The sequence below is a fragment of the Crocodylus siamensis genome, chromosome 4, assembly GCF_052110815.1.
Source record: "Crocodylus siamensis isolate JL-2025a chromosome 4, ASM5211081v1, whole genome shotgun sequence".
NCBI lineage: Eukaryota > Metazoa > Chordata > Crocodylia > Crocodylidae > Crocodylus > Crocodylus siamensis.
Window position 1 is genome coordinate 186,834,917 of NC_143398.1, and position 19,548 is coordinate 186,854,464.

Sequence of the window (19,548 nt, forward strand, 5' to 3'; positions counted from 1 at the left end):
CCATTCCTCCATTAATGACTTCATTGTCACAGAAATTTCTCCAGACTATATGGTATTAATTAATGTGCTTCAAATGCTGTTCTGTATGTCAGTCAATTTCCTTGAAGACAACTTATTTATATATGTAAAAAGGATCTAGTAATTACTAGATTTTATATTATTTCCTTGTATTACTATTTCTAGTTCTTTGTGAAATATGTATGTGCCATAAACAATGATTGTCCAGTTGTTTATCTTTTACATTACATGTTTAGATTTTAGTTTCTCTTTTGGATGGAACCTGTAGATGTCTGTAAAGCACCAAGCATGTTTTTGGTAGTATGTAAGTTTCATAGATTTCATAGACATTAGGGCTGGAAGGGACCTCAGAAGATCATCGAATCCAGCCTCCCACCCAAAGGGCAGGAAGTCAGCTGGGGTCATAGGATCCCAGCAAGATAAGCATCCAATTTACTCTTGAAGGTGTTCAATGTAGGCTCTTGAACCACCTCCGATGGCAGGCTGTTCCAGACCTTGGGGGCTTGGACAGTAAAGAAATTCTTCCTTATGTCCAGCCTGAAACGGTCTTGCAGTAGTTTATGACCGTTCAATCTCGTCATCCCTTGGGGCGCTGTGGTGAACAAACGTTCCCCCAGATCCTGGTGGTCACCCTTGATAAACTTATAGGTGGCCATCAGATCACCCCTGAGCCTGCGCTTTTCCAAGCTAAAGAGCCCCATGGCTCTCAGCCTGTCGTCGTAAAGTCTGTTTTCCTGACCTCTGATCATGCGCGTGGCTCTCCTCTGGACTCTCTCAAGCTTCTCCACAACCTTTTTGAATTGTGGAGCCCAAAACCGGATGCAGTACTCCAGCTGCGGCCTCACCAAGGCCGAGTACAAGGGGAAAATGACATCCCGGGATTTGCTTGAGAAGCATCTATGGATACAAGCCAGCGTTTTGCTCGCTTTACTAGCCACAGCATCGCACTGCAGGCTCATGTTCATCTTGTGGTCAATGATGACTCCCAAGTCTCTTTCTTCTGTAGTGCTAGCCAGTGTATCACTGCCGAGCCTATAAGGAAGCTGCAGGTTTTTCTTCCCAAGGTGGAGAACCTTGCATCTTTCGGTGTTAAACACCTTCAGGTTCTTGTTTGCCCATTTGCTGAGCCTATCCAGGTTAGCCTGGATCACCTGCCTGTCTTCAGGTGTGGATGCTTTGCCTCAAAGTTTGGTGTCATCGGCAAACTCAGCGAAATAATAATAGATTTACTGCTATCTTATATATACACTTGCAGTTACTATCAGTGGGGTTGAACTGGTACTTTTGGCTGTTTTTACATGTGCTCCATGAGTGGGGTAGGAGGGGGGGGCGCTCTATTTAAAGCACATGGAGCATCTTGTGTATCAGCATCCCTGTGATGCAAAATGGTGGCAGGGGTGTTTTATCTAAAGCTGGTTTGACAAGCTTTAGTTAAAGCAGCCCCGCTGCTATTTTGCAGCATGGGGACGCTGATGCACAAGATGCAGAGGCTGTCTGGAGCACGGTAATTATCACGCTCCAGCAGACTTGATTAATTGAGTCTGCTCTGATGCGCTGTAATTACAGTGCATCAGAGCAGCCTCCCAACTCGTGTATAGGCACCCTTTAAGTGTACATACTAGGTTAGTCCCTCAGCTGCAATGTTTTTGCAGTGGTTGTAGCCCACCTAAGATAGAATATTGCTGTTTACTTTGACCATAAATACAGGTTATCTATCCAGGAGATAGCAGAGAATCTCCAAATTATTCTTAATCTACACTTTAGACTCATGGTGAACAGTGAGAAAGTAAACCTCATCCCTGTCCAGAAGAATGGAGCATAAGTGGATGATAAGTATAGTTGGTTTTGATCAATTTATCCTCCTGGAAGGCATTGCCTGTGTATGGAGGTCGCCATTCTCCTGTTAGTAACTCCATATTTGGTGAAAGTACCCATTAGAGGACCTATTGCTTCCCTTCTAATAAGTGTTGATAATTAGGATAAATGTTTCCCTATTAAGTGAGGATTGCACATGAACATCTTCAAGTGCAAGTTCTCTGGTCTTCTCAAGAGACAAAGCTACATGCTATTCATGGCAGTTTGGGCAGTCCACAAAATTTGCCAGCTTCTTCTACATTGTACTGTGAATGATCAAGTCTAAATTATGGCTGGATGGCTCTTGACAGTGGGGTGAGCATGTTTAAGTCTCATGACTAAATATACTAGGTTTTCAGCATCCTAGTGTAGTATTGTGCTGTGATATTTCTCCCTCCAAGGCCTCCATTTTGGCCATCTTAATTTCTCTGCTAGAGATGGACCATGCTTACCTGTCCCTCACCTTTATCAAAGAGTGCCTAGCTTTTTTCAGAGTGTACTATCCATCTGTGAATGAGTAGCATCTGAGTAGCATCTTCTACTCAGGTATGTTTTGTGGCCTATCCAAGGTATTCCTTTCTGTATGAGATATGAAAGGAGGTCTTCCTCACTGAAACCTAAACCTTTTCATTCTCCACCATTGGGGAACCCATTATTTGATGAATCCAGCATTTGAACTGATGGCCACCTGTCCACCACTCCATCTGCCCTTGCATATCACCTTCATGGTGGTCATCATTTCCATATGAGATCCAGGCACTGTTGGTGAATTCCTTCAATAAAATGTTTTACCAGGATAGGTGTTCCACTGGATTCTCTAAAGTTTCTGCCCAAGGTTGCCATGACATTTCATGTTAGTCAGTAGATTTACTTACCAATTTTTTCCCCAAAACCCCACTGAGAATTAAAGCATGATTACACATGTGTCATGTGAAGACAGACTTATCCTTTCTCCTGCATAACTAAATCATTTAAAATCTCTCTTAACTGAAAGGTCAAAAAATCTCAGTGATTTTCATCATAAGGCTATCTACCAAAACTCGAACTACACCAGGTTGTGCTCTTAGGTTACTAATATAGACCTGCCAGCAGTGGGCAGGGCTATTTCCCCCAGAGCCTGAGTGACCTTGGTGGCCTTCTTTTAAAATAGAATGCGTCTATTTTTAAGATGACCATATGGAGCTGCATATATCTTTTCACTATGCACTGTGCCATAACAAAAGCTTGTAGAGTGGATGCTCATTTGACAAAGCAGTTTTCCAGTTCTTTTCTAGGATTCAGATCTGCCTCTAGATGGACTGTGCGCTACACTGCCATTTATATCTTTGGCACTGAGGATTTAAAGAGGCAGTATGTATGTACACTGTGTGGGTCATAGTAAAATGAAAACTTTGAGCTCAAATACATACCCACAGTGCATTGTGGGCAAGACCCAGTAAATGTTCTGAACAGTTATGTTGAGTTATTAGTAAATAACTTTCATGACTCGTTAATATATATGCATCTTTCATGTATGTACAGTGACACATAAATATCCTAAATATTTTTTAAAATTGAAGAATACAGGAGAAACTAATTTAATCTGAAAAGTCACACAGTGTTTGCTTTTTTTCTTGAAGCCTCACCCCTCCCAAAATGGAATTTTGTTTTTCACAACCCTTACAACAGTACAGCTTATCTTTCCCTTTTAGTTTTGTTACCTTACCATGCAAGGAAGGGTAACGTACAGAAAGAATCGTAGGGCAGAGGGATGGAGCATACAAGTTAGAATCCCTGCTAAAGTAGGCTTGCAAGTGGGGGCGGGGGCGGTTTGTGGTCAAATCTTGTTTATATTGCTCTCTGTAAGATTTTTGTTCATACAGTTGAATAAGAATCCATGTGAAAGACTGCTTAACCCAAATGTATCAAATAAACTGCTTCTAAATATAAATCTAGAACTTAGTTCTTTAGAAAATCTTTCCACCTGTTTCTGGTATTGTCTCTCCCACTTCACCCAGACCTAGCAGATTGATATTAGATTATTTTTTCAGTAATTTACTGCTTATTCCTCCCTTCCCTATTTGGTATTGTAAAAGTTAAGATGGTCTCAAAGATATTGATATAACAATTTTGTTCTATAGTCTTCTGTTCTAAAACCAAGCGGTGTGAGTACCTTCTCAAGGAGTATGCTTGCAGGTACATTAACAATCTATATCACAGGACTGACATTCAAGTCCTATATGGCTCTCTCATATTTACCCATTGTAAACACTTTTAGAAAAATTGATCTATACAATAAACAAATGAAATCAGTACACCTTAAAAGTCACAGCAGACTATCTTTAACATGTTTAAAAATATAGGTCCAGTCGGTCAAAGTGGTGGGAAGGGAAACCAAAATAAATTACATAAGTGCTTTTTAATTTTTTTTTAATTATGGGGTAAATTTATTTTGTTTGCAAAAGTTATTTTGTTGGAAGGGAGAAGGACAGGATAAATTACCTGTGACATCACATATGTTATCTACTTTTTATTTTTTATTAAATTGTGTCCTTCATGATTAAAGTATAAAAAAGCCTTCAAGCAATATTATCTAATTAAGATAATTATAGCCTCTCTTGGCCTATACAAATAACTGGTTAAGCCAGTCAGAAAGTCATCCTCATGGACATTTCCAGTATGGATTCAGAAAAAAAAATTAAAGCAGATATTAACAAAAAACAAACACTCAAAACAAAACAAGCCCCCCAAACATTAGAAAATTAAAGAAGACTAGCTTAACTGTTTTCCATAATTTCAGTTAATTGGACACAGTATTTAGTTTTACTTCACTGGAAACTCATTTTAAAACTCATTTGTTGCAAAAATTGAATTTAGTGTCAAATATGAATGAGGTTCCACTACAATTTGAATGTAATCAAAAAACTTTAATGATAAATTCCCTCCCATTCTCCATATCCTGAGTGTGGCTTATTTTTAATTTAGAGATTATTAGTTGTCGAAGGTTTGCAGCCTTGTTTTAAAGTGCTTTGAAGAGATCGATTTTGCAAGAAATCAGCAAAGATTTTGTGCTTTATTTTCACCTTGTTACTGGCAAGATAAAGATACTGTCACAGATGTTGCATCCTAGAGATCCTAAGCATTCTTGACCATTTTTGTCTTCACTTATTGGCTCAGCCTAGTGGCTATGCCACGAGGTCCTGATTCAGCAAAGGGCTTAAGCAGGCACTTATTTAAGCATATGAGTAGGCCCATAAGTTTCAGAGTGTGTACTCACATGCACAAATTTAAGAATGTGAGCTTGTATTTACATCATGAAGGTGTCACTAAACAAAACAGAGAAAAGATGAGAGAAAGGGAGTAGTGCTATAATTTTATAGGTGGGAGAGTATCTTTAGCAGCCAGCAGGTAGCACTTTCTGAACTTTCTTTTATCTATTGTTTTATTTGAGATGTATAGTTAAATTGTAATGTAGGCAATGTCTGGTGCATTTAGTTAAATAAAGTAGGGTGCTTGTATACATTATCGGGTTTTTCTAGCTAAAGATATCTGGTTTTATTTCACTCTTGCATTGTACCACAATGATTCCCATTATTATTTTGCTCCTAATGCGTACATAATGTGTTTACCACTCATAATTTGTTAATGTGCTATTACTAGTAAAAGATGCTAGAGGGCATCTCATAACAATTTTACTCTTCTGACCTCCTCCTACTAAATTACAGCAGGGGACAGTTTAGGAATGTATTTTGTAATTGGGTTTTAGTTTTTCAGGTGGCTTTCGGTTAGACTCCCCCTGCCCCCCCATTTTCTGCTGTTCACCCATTGATGCATTTTGGGGTGCTCTTCCTGACAAATCTACTAGCTTTGTTAATTTTGGGGAAATGGGTTCAGACATGGGGGCATGGGGTGAGATGTGCTGAGATGGGACATTGGGCGAGATGGCAGGCACCATAAGCCCTCATAAGCAGTCAGCACGTGGTGTGAGACAGGAGGTGCATGGGGTGACCTGGGGTGATGTGGAGGGATGTGGTGAGAGACGGTGTTGCTTTTTTTGGTTGCAGTTCCATGTACTTCCCCTGCACAGCCAGCGGCCAGCTTAAGACCACATCAGCACACATTTTCTGCTGATCAGCGAAGCATTTTTGGGTGCTGTCCCTGAGAAATGTACTGGCATGGTTTGTTTCAAGGCAAAACAGCAATTGGTTTAGTTTTTTTTTTGTAAATCTGTTTGTCCATGCCAGATCATTCCTCATTTACTGAGCAACTGTAAGGATGGTTGCCATTTTGCCTTGGGGAACAAAATTGGAAACCATGGATATGCTTAAGACAGCTTAGCTCTTCCTTAGTGGGCATTAATCCGTAGCCTAACCCTCCCCCCTCTTTCTCTTAGCATATCCCTTTTTTCCCTGTCATCATGTAGTCACAGTCCTGCCTTCTCATCCAGGACTAGTTCCAGTGAACACCACCCACCATCCAAAAGTGTGACAAATCAGTGACCACACTCTTTTGATTGAGCAAATTTTTTGTTTTATTTTCATACAGCGTCAATCATCAGTGCATCCTCAGAGTTAAATTGCAAAATGGCTAAGCTTTTCCTATGTCCTTTGACAGTCAGACAGTGTCCTCATCAGCTTGCAAAGTTATTTTTTCATGATTCTGACAAGTCAGACGTGGTTTTGTCTCCCCATAGCTATCCATTGTTTTCTTCCAAGTTTAGACATAAGTCTCAGTCTCCAGATGTAACATTTCCTCTTGTTCAAATGCTTCCAAAACTTCTAGGATTTCTCTCAGCATTGTCCACCTTGAGAATAAAAAGCTCTCTTGAAATTCCATCAAGAGGTTTATCACTTCATACCCTGCGTTGATCAGCAGGAGACTTTTCTCTTTCAGAATGTGCATTGTCCTTTCCAATCTGTCAAGGGCATTGAGGAGCATCCTGTCTGCCTTGCCTTGGGTGTGGATGAGTTTGCAGGGCTGGATGAAGACATCTTATGCTGAAGAGTCCAAGGAACTGTAGTCTGCCTTTTGGGGGAAGATGTTAACTCTGACAGTGCCACTGCCATTGTCAGTGCCATTGTCCTATCAGTTACCCAATTTGCATGTCAGTTCCAGTTTCCTGCATATCTGGTTACTCTGATCCCTTTGTTTTAATTACATGCCTCTGGTTTCAAGGCACACCTGATATAGCATTAATCCCTTCTTTTTTTTCTTTGTATTTTAGACCTTTTACTTCGGAAACTTCAGCTTCATACTTGGGCTACCTAGAGAGAGAAACTAATTTTTTCATTCAGTGCTTGTGCGCGTTTCAGTCCCTGCAGTCACCTCCCCCCTCTGCTAAAACTCCTTTCTTCTATCAGGGCTTCAGGCACCTAATAAGCACTCCCACCCACCTCAGACTCATTCCCCATGTCCCACACCCACAGCACTCCTCCATCCTGCACTGAAGATGACTTCTTCCTTTCCCAGCCCAGCCCCCCCACCAAGCAAAACCACTAAGACATCAACCCCTAGACCCCATTATCAAAAAACGTATCCAACCCCCAGACCTCGTTATCAGAAAAGGTATCCAAACTGTTTCTCAGAAAGACTTTATTGAAGTCCAAACTGATATGAAATGAAATTAAAAAACCGTGCAGGAACACAGTTACAGAGCACATTTGCCCACCTGAGCAGCCATTATGTGTACTGCCAGGCAATTTCTGACCATAGCTCCCCTGCTATTTGCTCTAATGTCTAACCTCCCCACTTGTCCTGCTTGTCTCAGTGTAGATCTGGCAGCTGCTTTCACTTCCCTCAAATCTTGGGCCCAAGACTCACTGAAAATATCTCCCCTTGTTTCACAGATATTGTGCAGCATGCAGGCCACCACTATGAAAGTGGGGATGTTCTCTGGCTGTACCTCCAGCCTGTAGTTCAGTGACCTCCCCCAGGCTTTCAGGCACCCAAAGGCACATTCTGTGGTCATGTGGCATTTGCTTTGGTGGTAGTTGAAGGTCTGTTTTTGCGGGTCAGTCACTTGCCCCCCCATATGGGTTCATGAGCCAAGGCAGGAGTGGGTAAGCCACGTCAGCAATTATAAGTAGTGGCACTGAAAGACTGCAGGTGACACCTCCTCCATTTCTGGGGCATATTGGCCCTTCATCATCTCAGGCAGTGGTGAGTTTCGAAAGACATGTGCATCCTGGGTGCATCCTGCCCATCCTGTGTAAATGTTAGTAAATCTTACCCGGTGATCCACTACAGCTTGGAGAATGACTGAAGGAAATCCCTTTCTGTTGACAAATGATCAGTTGTTCTGGCACGGTGACAGGACAGGAACATGTGTGCTGTCCAATGCTCCCACACAGTTTGGGAAGCCCATCGTCCTGAAACCTTCCACCACCTCCCTGGGGTTATTGAGGCAGATGAATTTATTTGCTGACAGTTCCTGCAGCAGCTTGCAGACCTCTCTTATTGCCACCCCAGCTGTGTAGGGAGCCATGCTGAACTGATTCACTACATGGTGTAGGCTTGTTGGCGTGGCCAGTTTCATCATGGCCATGGCAACATGCTTCTCTGGGGCAATAGGCTTCCACATGACAGTTGTCTGGCGCTCAATGTGCGGTAACAGCATACTAACTGTGTGGAAGAAGGTGTCCCTGCTCATTCTCAATGTCTCTAGTCACTGATCATCATTCCAAGTTGATATAACAATGTGTTCCCACCAGTTAGAGCTGCTTTCGTGTGCCCAGATCTGGCGATCATTGCCATTAAGGTATGGCCAGCAAGTCGCTATAGTCTTATGATCCCTAAATTCATCTTCTTCAAAACATGTCAGCATCTTGTAGAGTTCTTTCATCAACCTGTGTGTTGAGCCAGACATCCACATGTGGCTTTCCTGGAGTTTGAACAGACTCCAGCCCAGTTCCATAAAACATCTAGTTTCCTCTTCTAGAAACAGACTTCTGTGATTTGACTCTTTTATGGCCAGCAATATTATTGTTTTCTTGTCACTTAGTCAATTAGGAATGGAGAAAGCCATACTCTTAGATTTAGTAAGCAGTTCACAGAGACAATTTTGGCTGTCCCCAGACACTAGTCCCCAAAGCCTGCAAAACTGGTCCATGTGCATGAAAACACTCACGCCATTTACATGTCAATGCCTATCCTCCCCAGCTCCTGTTACAAGGCCTTACTGTGTGTTGCTTTGGGGTGTCCCCATGCACAGCTTGGTTGGCGACCTTAACACAGCTTTACTTACGGGTTCAAGACCAAGTTACTTTATCTATCCTTCTCAGCACCCCCTTTTCCTACTACCAAATCCCCATTCTTTCATTACCTTCTGGTATGCCAAAAGCCTGTTCCATTATGATTACCTACCCATAGCTATCCAACCCATATCGCATACACCCAGTGCTACATGTTAGTCTTCTGTCCCAGGATTGGCAAAAGCCTGCTTAGCTTGGACTTGCACTTGGGAAGCCAGGTACTTTATTTGCTCTGTTCAGCAGTCTCCGCCCTCCCCCTCCTTCCCCGCACACACAAATTTCTGAGGTCCCTGGAACATTTAAAAATTCAAAATTCCCAGCCAGTCCCCCCTCCGACTGTTCCTGGGGGTGTGGGGGACCCCCTGCTGGCAGCAAGTGGCCTGCTCTCATCATCCACCATTTTGGGCCACCACAGGTCACATGATAGGGTTCCCTCCCCCAATTTTCAAATGTCTGCCTGTACACAAGGACATGGAATAGTTCACTTGCTCTCTGCAACACACAATACCCAACCCCCACCCCCCAGACAACATGATGGGGTTCTCTCCCCCAATTTCCAGCTGCCTGCCTGTACACTGAAGGACATGGAATATTTCACTTCGTCTGCCCCCTGCCCCCAGGCCACAAGCTAGGGTTTGCTCCCAGAATTTCCAACTGCCTGCCTATACACTGGCAACTAACCTCTTCCCCCCTCAACTCCCCACGGCCACATGATGGGGTTTGTGGAAGTCTGGACAATTTAGAAAAAATATTCCCAATTACCGCATGCCTAGAAGTGGGGTTGGGGATGAGGGTCTTGCCTCCTTCTAGGGTGTTAGTGGTCCCCTGCCCCCCCCCCAGTTCTCCCAGTGCCTCGGTGTTGTGTGCTTCTCCCAACAGTGCCCTGAAGTGGTGATCTGTGAACATGTATGGTAAATAGGCCACTCATTTATATGATCTGAGGATATGGCAGTGTGAGTATAGTGCCTGTGAAAAGCAGAACTGGAGTCAGCACAGATGAGTACAGTACATTACAGTTACAGTTGTACTGTACTGCACATTACAATTACATTGCAATTTAGTAACAGGAAAAGGTTTTAGTTCAACAAAAATTAATTGTAATTAATTTGATTCTTCAATCAGGAGATGAACTGCCCAACACATATTAAGAACAATTTTGATCCTCTCCCCCTGGTGTGTAATGGCCACATTACGATAGAAATTACCTGGATTTCTCAGTGAACCCAAGCAACACCTTGTGGACAAATCAAGTCGGAACTGAGAAAATGGCAATTTTAGCTGTGTGTAAGAACACTCATCCTGAAACTATCACGATAAAAAATAATCTTGCTGGAACAATTGGCCACGCTAACAATAAAAAATGTCGGAGGTGGTCTAGTTTACCACAATAAACTGAAATGGACCATGATAAAAAGGCGTCAACGTGTATTTTTAGATGCAACTAACCTAGTGAAATGGTGATTTTTGGTGCTGTTTCGTGACATATCTAAACAACAGATAAAGTGTACAAGCACCTGTAGTGACCCCAAAGATCATCTTTTCTTCAGAGTTTCTTTTTGGTGAAGTTCCTTTAGGCAACGTGAGCTCGATTTTAGCCAGATGTAACTGTGCACAGCCCCACATTGTGTTACAATTACTACAAATATTGTTTGCTAAGCATTTCAGTCAGAACACAGTACTTTGAGGGACTTTTTAAAAAGTACTTTTAAAAAAAAGTACCATTAGGGTTATAAATTCAAGACCGGTCTTTACCAAATGGAATTTAATACCAGTTATCAAACTATGGAGCTGGCTGAAAGAACTTCTAGTTTAAACCTGTTATTCTAGTTCTATCCAACAAAGTGAGAAAAAAAATACTTCTTTTTTGGCTCTGATTTTACTTATGCATGAACAAGCAAGGCACAGAAGATTTCCTGAGCATTAATGACTTTCATGGGAAAATTTGGGTTTGGGCCACCGCGCCAGTCAGTCATTAATTTCCATTACATGCTCTGTTATTGTTAACAGAGGTTACTGTTATAATTGTTTTCTAATGTAAACACTGTAACTTACTTGCATACATTGTCTTACATTTTATCACTTGCTGCTATCTCCTTTTAGCTTTTCATGTGTAGAATGAATCTGAGCTAAACTGCTGTTATATTATTAATTCCTTTGAAATGATTGCCCAAATTAAAAAACAGGATTGGCTATACCGTTAGATATCGACAGATATTGAATGGTGTAAGAGTGGAGGGAAGTAAAAAGATAGAAAAAAAGAAAGGAAGAAAGAAAAAAGAAAAACTCTTGGATATGCTTCTCTTCCATTCTTAACTCTGTCAAGAAAAAAGCCTTTCACCTTCCAGTCTACATAGACCGTAGACAGCTCCAAATTTCTTCCCGGTTAGAAGTCAGTTCATGGTAGCACAGTTTCAGAAGAAGCATTTCCACAAAATAAAAGTGATCCTAAAGAACAGTGCAAAGGCATTAGTTGTCTTCACAAATCCATCTGACATTCACTGGTATCTATCTGCAGGTTAGGAAGTCCATTCATCTTGCCCATTTTACATAGGTTTGCAAGCTTGAGCAATGAGTTTCTTGGCCTCTGCATGATCCTTTTGTTTTTGGTTTGAGTGAACTCTTTTCAAACCCAGAGCACAACATAAAACCTCCTTCTTTTACATTGCGTTATAAGATAATAAATGACTTTGCTGTCTTGAGTTTGCTTTTTAAGGAAGTTACTGTTAATACAGCACAATGTTCTCATTACATTTACATTGCATACTATTAAGAGAAATAGAGTGCTAAGATTGGAAATTTCTTTTATACAGCTACTAAAATAGGCTATTTGTTTCTGCCTTTTAAATTTCACTATTAATATAAAGCAAAGACTATTGCTGGGTGTTTTTAATGGGAAAGTGTAGCCCTCCTTTGCCCTTCCAGAAAATCACTCGGTAGTGAAATGTAATTCTGTTGAAATGTTTTTGTATTGTATTCCCAAATTGGTGCACACATTTAATGAGTAGCCTTGATTGTTTTAGGGTAATTGACCACAAAGTTTATTAGAATAACCAAGGTCTAAGTAGTTTATAATAGGATTTCCAAAGTGTGCAGCCTTTAAAGTGACATTAAGTTTATTTTCTCTCTGACACTTTCAGGCTGAAGATTCTCAAGGATCATTTTACTTATTCACTCTATGTTAATGTCTGTCGCTCGCTCTTTGAAAAGGACAAATTGCTCTTCTCCTTTTGTTTAACAGTAAATCTTCTGAAGCATGAAGGATTGGTCAGTGCTTGAAAATAATTTTCCATTTAGTACTGTAGCTCTTAAACTGCATATTTTTATCGTTTCGTAGGAATATATATAATGTCACTGGAAAATCAAGCCTATATGTAAACAAACTCATGAAACTTATTTATAATTGTGTGCTTTTTAACATTTTAATATGTAATTATAAATCAATTAAGTGAATTCCCTAGATTAAATTAAAGTGGTCTAGCCAAATTAATACTAGATGATAGGCAGTCTTCAAATCTTTAGTTGAAATGAAACCAGCCCATGATATTCCATCTGCAGATAGTTTGCAAAATTTTATTTATTATATTTACTGTTTGTTAACTAGAAAGCTATTAATGCCTGTGTTAGTGGTGAGGCTGTGGCATATACTTATCAATCTGGAATATATACAGCTATGTATATATTAACTAGGTTAGTACAATGTGAGTTCTAAAAACATTTCAGAATAAAGTTACAGTTCAAATTCTTACAATGGAGAAGGAAACAGGGCTTACTTTAATGTTAACTTTAATGTAAGACCCTTTGTGTCTTAACATTTATAATCAGTCTTAAAGGCAGACCACTTTTCAGAGAATTATTTTAAATTGCAGTCTTTTAAAATTATATCTGTTTCCTGATGAACAGTATTACTATTAGGAATGAAATATTTTAGGCTATTTATCTTTTATTGTAAATTATATTTTGGTCACTACAACCATCTAAATGATTTAGTAAAGTGAAATGCACACGATTAAAAAACAAGGAGTAGTATGTGGTGATTGGTTTGCGTGACCAGAAAGCTAAAAAACTGCTTAAAGTCTAAAAACCTAATTTTAGGGACCTGGGTGTACAGGTTTGTTAAACAGGTTTGTGCTGAATAGAATACAAGGAAACAAATGGGCCTTGTTAGAAGCTCATATTTGGATTTTTTTATTTAGATTTGAAATTTGCTTCAAAATCTGGAAAATATTAACTTCTGTACATAGCTCTGATTTATTTGTGTTTACTGTGATACTGTGGAGGAATGAGAAAGTGAGCCCAACAAAGGTGGTTTGTCAAAAATATAGCCACCTGAAAGTATTAATTTTTCACTTGAGGAAGTAGTAGTCATAGGTAAGGTTCAAGGTGTATACTTGTGTGAAAGACAAGGTTCTTTGGGTAAATATGATATTCTAAGAAAAGATATCAGATTTACCCGAAGAACCTTGTCTGCCCATGTTCTTAGACCAACACGGCTACAACCTACACCCCTGTACTTGTGTGAAACATTTAGGAAATTTTGGAATAACTTCAGCTTCAGGCTTTGGAGTTTATCTAAACTGAATTAAAACATTGAAGCTTTTGGAAATGTGCCTTTGATAGTATCACAGAAGAATTTCTAGTGTCAGTGCAAAAATTCAGAGAAATCTATCAATTACCTACATGATGTGATGAAACATTACTTGTCCAATATTGACTATTTATTATACAGACTTATTAGTGTTGTTTTTAACTGCAGATTAATGAGAGTGAGTGGAAGTTTTTGCTAACTGGTGGCATAGGGCTGGATAATCCATTCTCTAATCCCTGCACCTGGCTTCCTCAGAAGGCATGGGATGAAATCTGTCGACTAAATGATTTGCCGTGCTTCAAGAAGATTCGTAAAGATTTTATACGGCTGAAGGATGGATGGAAATCTGTGTACGATAGTCTGGTATGTTAACAGAAAGAGCTTAAATTTTATTACAAATTGTCTGCTTTTTCAGAATAATGAATCACATTTAAGTATTCAGAAAAACAAAGTAAATTCTATAATCTTGCAATGTTTCATTGTTACAGTAACTGAACATAATTATTCATGCAAATTATACCTAAGGTAGGGTATTATAATTTATCAGCTAGCTTTTGTATGCCAAGATACATTTTGCATTGGATTGGATTAAAAAATAATCAAAGAAAAATAATTACAATAAGTGGGATGATAGGAGAAATCTGCTTAATTTAAGAAAACCAAAATACAATATGACTATACAGGTCTTTGCTGTGCTCAGTTATATTAAGAATTATTTTTCAAGACATTGTATAGGCCTATGCTATTATATGCTAAATGTAGATGCCAATTTTTGTCCAGTGGACAGAGTACTGGACTAGGAGTCTGGGTTGTATTCCTGGCTCTACCGCTGACCCAATGTGTGATCTTACATGAGTTATTTCACTTTTCTTTGCTGGTTTGTCCTGCCAGGCTTTGTTTAGCTTGTCTATTTAGATTTAAAGCAATTTTTAATTAGGAAACATTTCATACTATGCATTCATAAAGTTGCTTTACCTGTCAATTCTGTTACTTTGACACTCACATATTATTGACAATGTTACATCCAACTTTTAACTTAAACCATCATTACTGAATTTTGCAAGTGGATTTCAGCAAAGTTGCATTGGTTTAATCCTTGTAAATTTGACCCCTTTTTGCCACTGTTGTATGGAAATGGTGAAAAATTTTGCCTACTCTCAGTTGTTAAAAAGATAATCCAGAAGTTTTGTGAAACTTGTCTAGAGAGGACTGAGTTTGTATACATTTTGTATGTATTTGTTTATGTTTTATACATTGAATATGTCTAGCACTTAGAAATATAGAGCTAGCTTCCTTCTTCCCCAGTACCTAAAATATTTTGAAAAAAGATCTGAAAAAAATGATTGCCCATTTCACTGGTAAAACTTTTAATTTAGTTAGAAATGTACTATGAGTGAAATGGAAGAATATAACTTATAACCCAATTCTGCACCTTTGTTACTAACTCAGAATGGGCATCTTTACATGTGTTCCTGGGTGGGCAGGAAGCACTTTAATTAGAGTGGCTTTTGGGAGACACTCTAATTAAAACTCTCACAGTGTCTTGTGTATTCAGTGTTTCATGCTTCAAAATGGTGGCAGGTGTGCTTTAACTAAAGTTTGTTCAACAGGTTTAAAGTGCCCCTACCATCATTCTGAAGCATGGGGATGCTGAATACACATGATAGCGAGGCTGCTGGAGCAATGAATTGAGTCTGCTCCGATGCATTACAATTAGAATGCATCAGAGCAGGTGTTAGGCATGTGTATAGGTGCCCATTGTGAAGGTCTTTTAAGGCATAGAGGGATAAAATATGAACAGAAAACTTTGCTGTTCTTTGGACAGTTGTACAAGGATAAGTCAAATTGTTATTCCCTTTACTTGGGACATGTAGGGACTGATAGTTCTGGTTTCCTCCCTGGGAAGCAGTCATCTGAAAAAAAGACAGAGAAAAGGTTGGCTTTGAAAAGGGAAAGCTGAGGAAGAGAAAGAAAAGTACCTCCATGTACAGGAAACATCCATTTGAAGCTAAGTACCTCTGCTGAGCAAGGCTGTGCTTTAAAAGCCACAATGGCACTCTTAGGAGGTTAGCAGATGTTCATCTGCTGGCTTGATGGGATATGATCCCCAGTCCCAGCAGTTATGCCTCCTGGCATGCCACACATGCATGGCAGAAAATGTGATTGTTGGGGTTGGCAGACAGATCCCAATTGTCTACAGTGAGCACAGAGCAAAAGCAATAGGGAGCCCAGGGCATGAGTTTGCAAGTGGTGGACAGGGGAAGTTTCATAGTTTCATAGATGTTAGGGGCTGGAAGGGACTTTACAGATCACTGGGTCCAGCCCCCCTGCACTTAGGCAGGAAAGACTGCTGGGATCAGATGACCCCAGGTGGGGGGAGGGGGCCATTGTCAAGAAGCTTTTTGAAGATCTCCAAGGTACGGGACTGTACCACCACTGAGGGAGGCCTGTTCCAAATCTTCGGCACTTAACTTGTAAAGAAGTTTTTTCTTATGTCCAGTCTGAAGTAGTCTTCAGTCGGTTTGTGCCCACTGTTTCTTGTCCTCTCCTGGGAGGCCTTGGTGAACAGATGCTCCCCCAGACCCTGATGTATGCCCATAATATACTTACAGGCTGCCTCTAATCATGAATGTGACCCTCCTTTGGACTGTCTAAAGCTTCTCCACATCCTTCCTGAAGTGCGGAACCAGAAATGAACTCTCCCCACCTGGCAGCTACAAACTCATGGGCTCCCCTACTAGGACCCTGGGATGGGGACCCTCTCCCTGATCCTGGGGTCCTTGTAAACATCTAGAAACTATATATACAGCTGGGCTGCACACATGGCTTTTATTGTACCTGGTATGCTGGGACCCCAGGATTGGGGAGAGACTGCCAGGTGCAGCCCAGCTTTACATGCCATTTTTTGACATCCTGGCACATGGGGACCCCAGGACCAGTGAGAGGCTCCCCAAAACCAGGGTTCTACTGCCCCAGGAAATGTAAAAACCATGTGTGTAATCCAGCCCCTGTGGGGCAAGATAGTTAATGTATCAGATCACCGAGAACAGCTGGGCTTCCCACAACCTAGCATTATAAAGTACCTTGCCCACGGGGGCTGCAGGGCAAGGCAGGGAAGACTGTTGGGTGCAGGGGTTGCCAAGTTCCTGGGAACTCACCTTCACAGAACCTCATTTTTGGCACTGGGACTGGGGTTGTCCTGGTCCTGATGCCAACCCCCATCCCAGTGTCAATGCCGATTGCATCAAGATAGGAAGAATTTATGTTGCCATACAGGTGCATTACAAAGTTGTTCCACATATTTTGTGGAACATCTTTGTGGCTTGTGTGCCACTTTGAGGCACCATAAAATGGCTGCATGTGCAGCACTGTTACTATTGATAAGTTAATTGCACTGCAAAGGTAATGTGCGACAGGGGCCTTTCAGTGGTAATAAAAACACATGCAAATAGTCAAACTGAAGTAAATGAAGACAACTTGGAGGACATACTATTTGCTGAAGATTGCAGGCCATCAGTTAGCTGGTAAAGATCTTGATAAATTATCCCATTTCTGTCAGTAATGAAATAATGAATGCCTTCAGTGAATACAGACTCAGGCCCATAGTTAGAATTGTTATGTTTCACTACAGTGAAATGAGAATTTCTCTCTCATTCACTGGGGTCATGATGAAAGCATATTCTTTACAATTCTAGTTTTAAAAATTGTACTTCTCTTACTGCTCCAGGGACTCTTCATGCATTTTATCTAATCATTGTTTCATGTAAAACACTTATATGGATCTTGGAACAGAACCTATGCAAGTACCCTAGCCACTAGGCTACAGAATCCTGCTTACTCTTGCCTTATCCTAAGAGAGAGAGCATTGAACTGAAGATTCAATGAATCTTGAATTGTTTTTCACATGATGGAACCCCTGAAAAAAATTGGAGAATGCCTACATCTTGGCTGGTGATTAGGGCACTCACCAAGGAAGGGCAAAAGTATGTTTGAACCCCTCAGTCAAAGGAGGGAATTGGATTGGGTCTCTCCCCTGCCAGTTTTTAAAAGAGGAGTTTCTCTGGCTTTCTTGTTGAAAGGGAAGTTATAGACGTCCATATTTAGGTGGGGGTTCCAGGGTATGGGTCCCAAATGAACAGAGGTTTCCCCAATTCTATCGTTTTTCTGTTGACTAGCTTCAGATAACTGCATGGTGAGCACACTTACTTTAGTCATCTATCCTATTTTCATGCTTGTTATCTTGGATCCTGTTCTGAAGTTGCTAACTTCCTTGTCTCTTGTACAAATAGCTTAGGTTGCCTGACAAATACAGGATTCTGGAGTTCATAGTAGAATAAAATGCCTACAAATTTAGCTGTATGGTGCTCATAGTTGTGGCACTCAGGTAATTTTTTTGGCTCTTGCCTTTTATCTAAAAAATAAATCCCCATTTTTACCATAATTCTAGATAGTATCTTGAACTTGTTTATGTTGTGGCTGAAGATTAAGAGTAGAGTTTTAACTCATATGGCTATCGTTTTTTCTATACCAAAATGTTACCAAGATAACTCAGGGCTTCTTGCTGCTGTTTATTTTTCTAATGATGCCTGGGGGTCTACCATGTAACTCATTGGTATTCATTGTTTTCCTTGTAAATTCCCAGCATGGTTATGGGAAAAGAAATCTCATTATTTTTACTGTACTGTTTATTCCTCTTAGAGCAGAAAACCATATTTAAATCTCACTAATCATAATCCTTAAGAGTGAAAACATAATTCAGTTTAATCTACATGTTAAAGTACTGTCAGAATGTTCCTTACAGATTATAAGCACCATTAAGCATTTTCTTTGTTCTTCTTCATACACTAATTAATATATAACAACTTCTGTTGATAGATTCAAAGATAGATTCAGAGCCCAGATCCTCAAAGACATTTAATGATCTAACTCTTGTTGATTTCAATGAGATGTAGTCACCTTAATAGCTCTAAGGAATTGGGATGGAGAAATTAAGTTATCTGTCTACTCCAATAAGATACTCTTATTGAAGTTGGGCATATATTTGTCAGATTTTGGTATGTTTGCCAACTGCCAGTTCTACTGATAACAAATCCTGGCATGTGAAAAATTGGAAAAAGTGCTTCTAAGGATCCTGAAAGGTTACGCTGGGGCCTATTTCTTTAAATAGGACACTTTACAGTGTTGATTTGCTCTTCTACTGTCAAATTCAGACAGCAAGAGTTAGTAGTTCACAGCCTTTGTTTTTAGCAGAAACGTAGGTTTTTCTCACTAAAGTTAGAATACTTTCACAGTGCAAATGCACGTCTAAGTGTGTGTTCAATATTTAGTGAATGTTGCCTTTGCAACATTTATAATACTCCTGTAGCTGGAGTCTTTCCTTTACTGTGGCCACATACAGATGTTACATTTCTACCAGGAGAATTGCCACTCTCCCAGTAGAAATTACAGGCATACAGGTGCTCATTCAGTTCTTTGCAGAGGAAACATGCCCCATCTGAGAGAGACCTTTTACCTTGACACCTGGAAGATCTCCCTTGCATGAGAGTTTCTCTTGATAGAATGAACTTCTGTACATTCAACTCCTCTGTGATCAGGAGCTGTCCAGTTACAGTTTCTCTCCACCTTTTCAGGCCAGGGAAGAGTGCTCCTCTGTACTTGGGAGGAGTGCAGCTGCTGCTGCTCTTAGTCCTCCCTGACTGGGGAGTTCTGCAATTGAGGGGACTCTCAGCTCCAGTAACTACTGACTCTGGGTCCTGGCAGCACCCCACACTGCCAGGAGTTAGTATCCTGAAGCTGCAGACACTTGGTCCCAGCAGTGCGTCTCCCAGTGCCAGGACCCAGCTGGGTTAGTCTCCCAGCCCT

The 19,548-nt window shown here is 40.4% G+C and overlaps 1 protein-coding gene across 1 annotated transcript in view; it reads left to right on the plus strand.

The window, feature by feature from the left end:
• DNAH7 (dynein axonemal heavy chain 7) overlaps positions 1 to 19,548 on the plus strand; it is a 226,187-nt gene that overhangs the window by 173,776 nt on the left and 32,863 nt on the right. The window contains exons 51-52 of the mRNA XM_090045212.1: positions 12,239 to 12,365; positions 13,855 to 14,049. Coding sequence (XP_089901338.1) covers positions 12,239 to 12,365; positions 13,855 to 14,049 — 322 coding nt within the window. The remainder of the gene's footprint in view (positions 1 to 12,238; positions 12,366 to 13,854; positions 14,050 to 19,548) is intronic.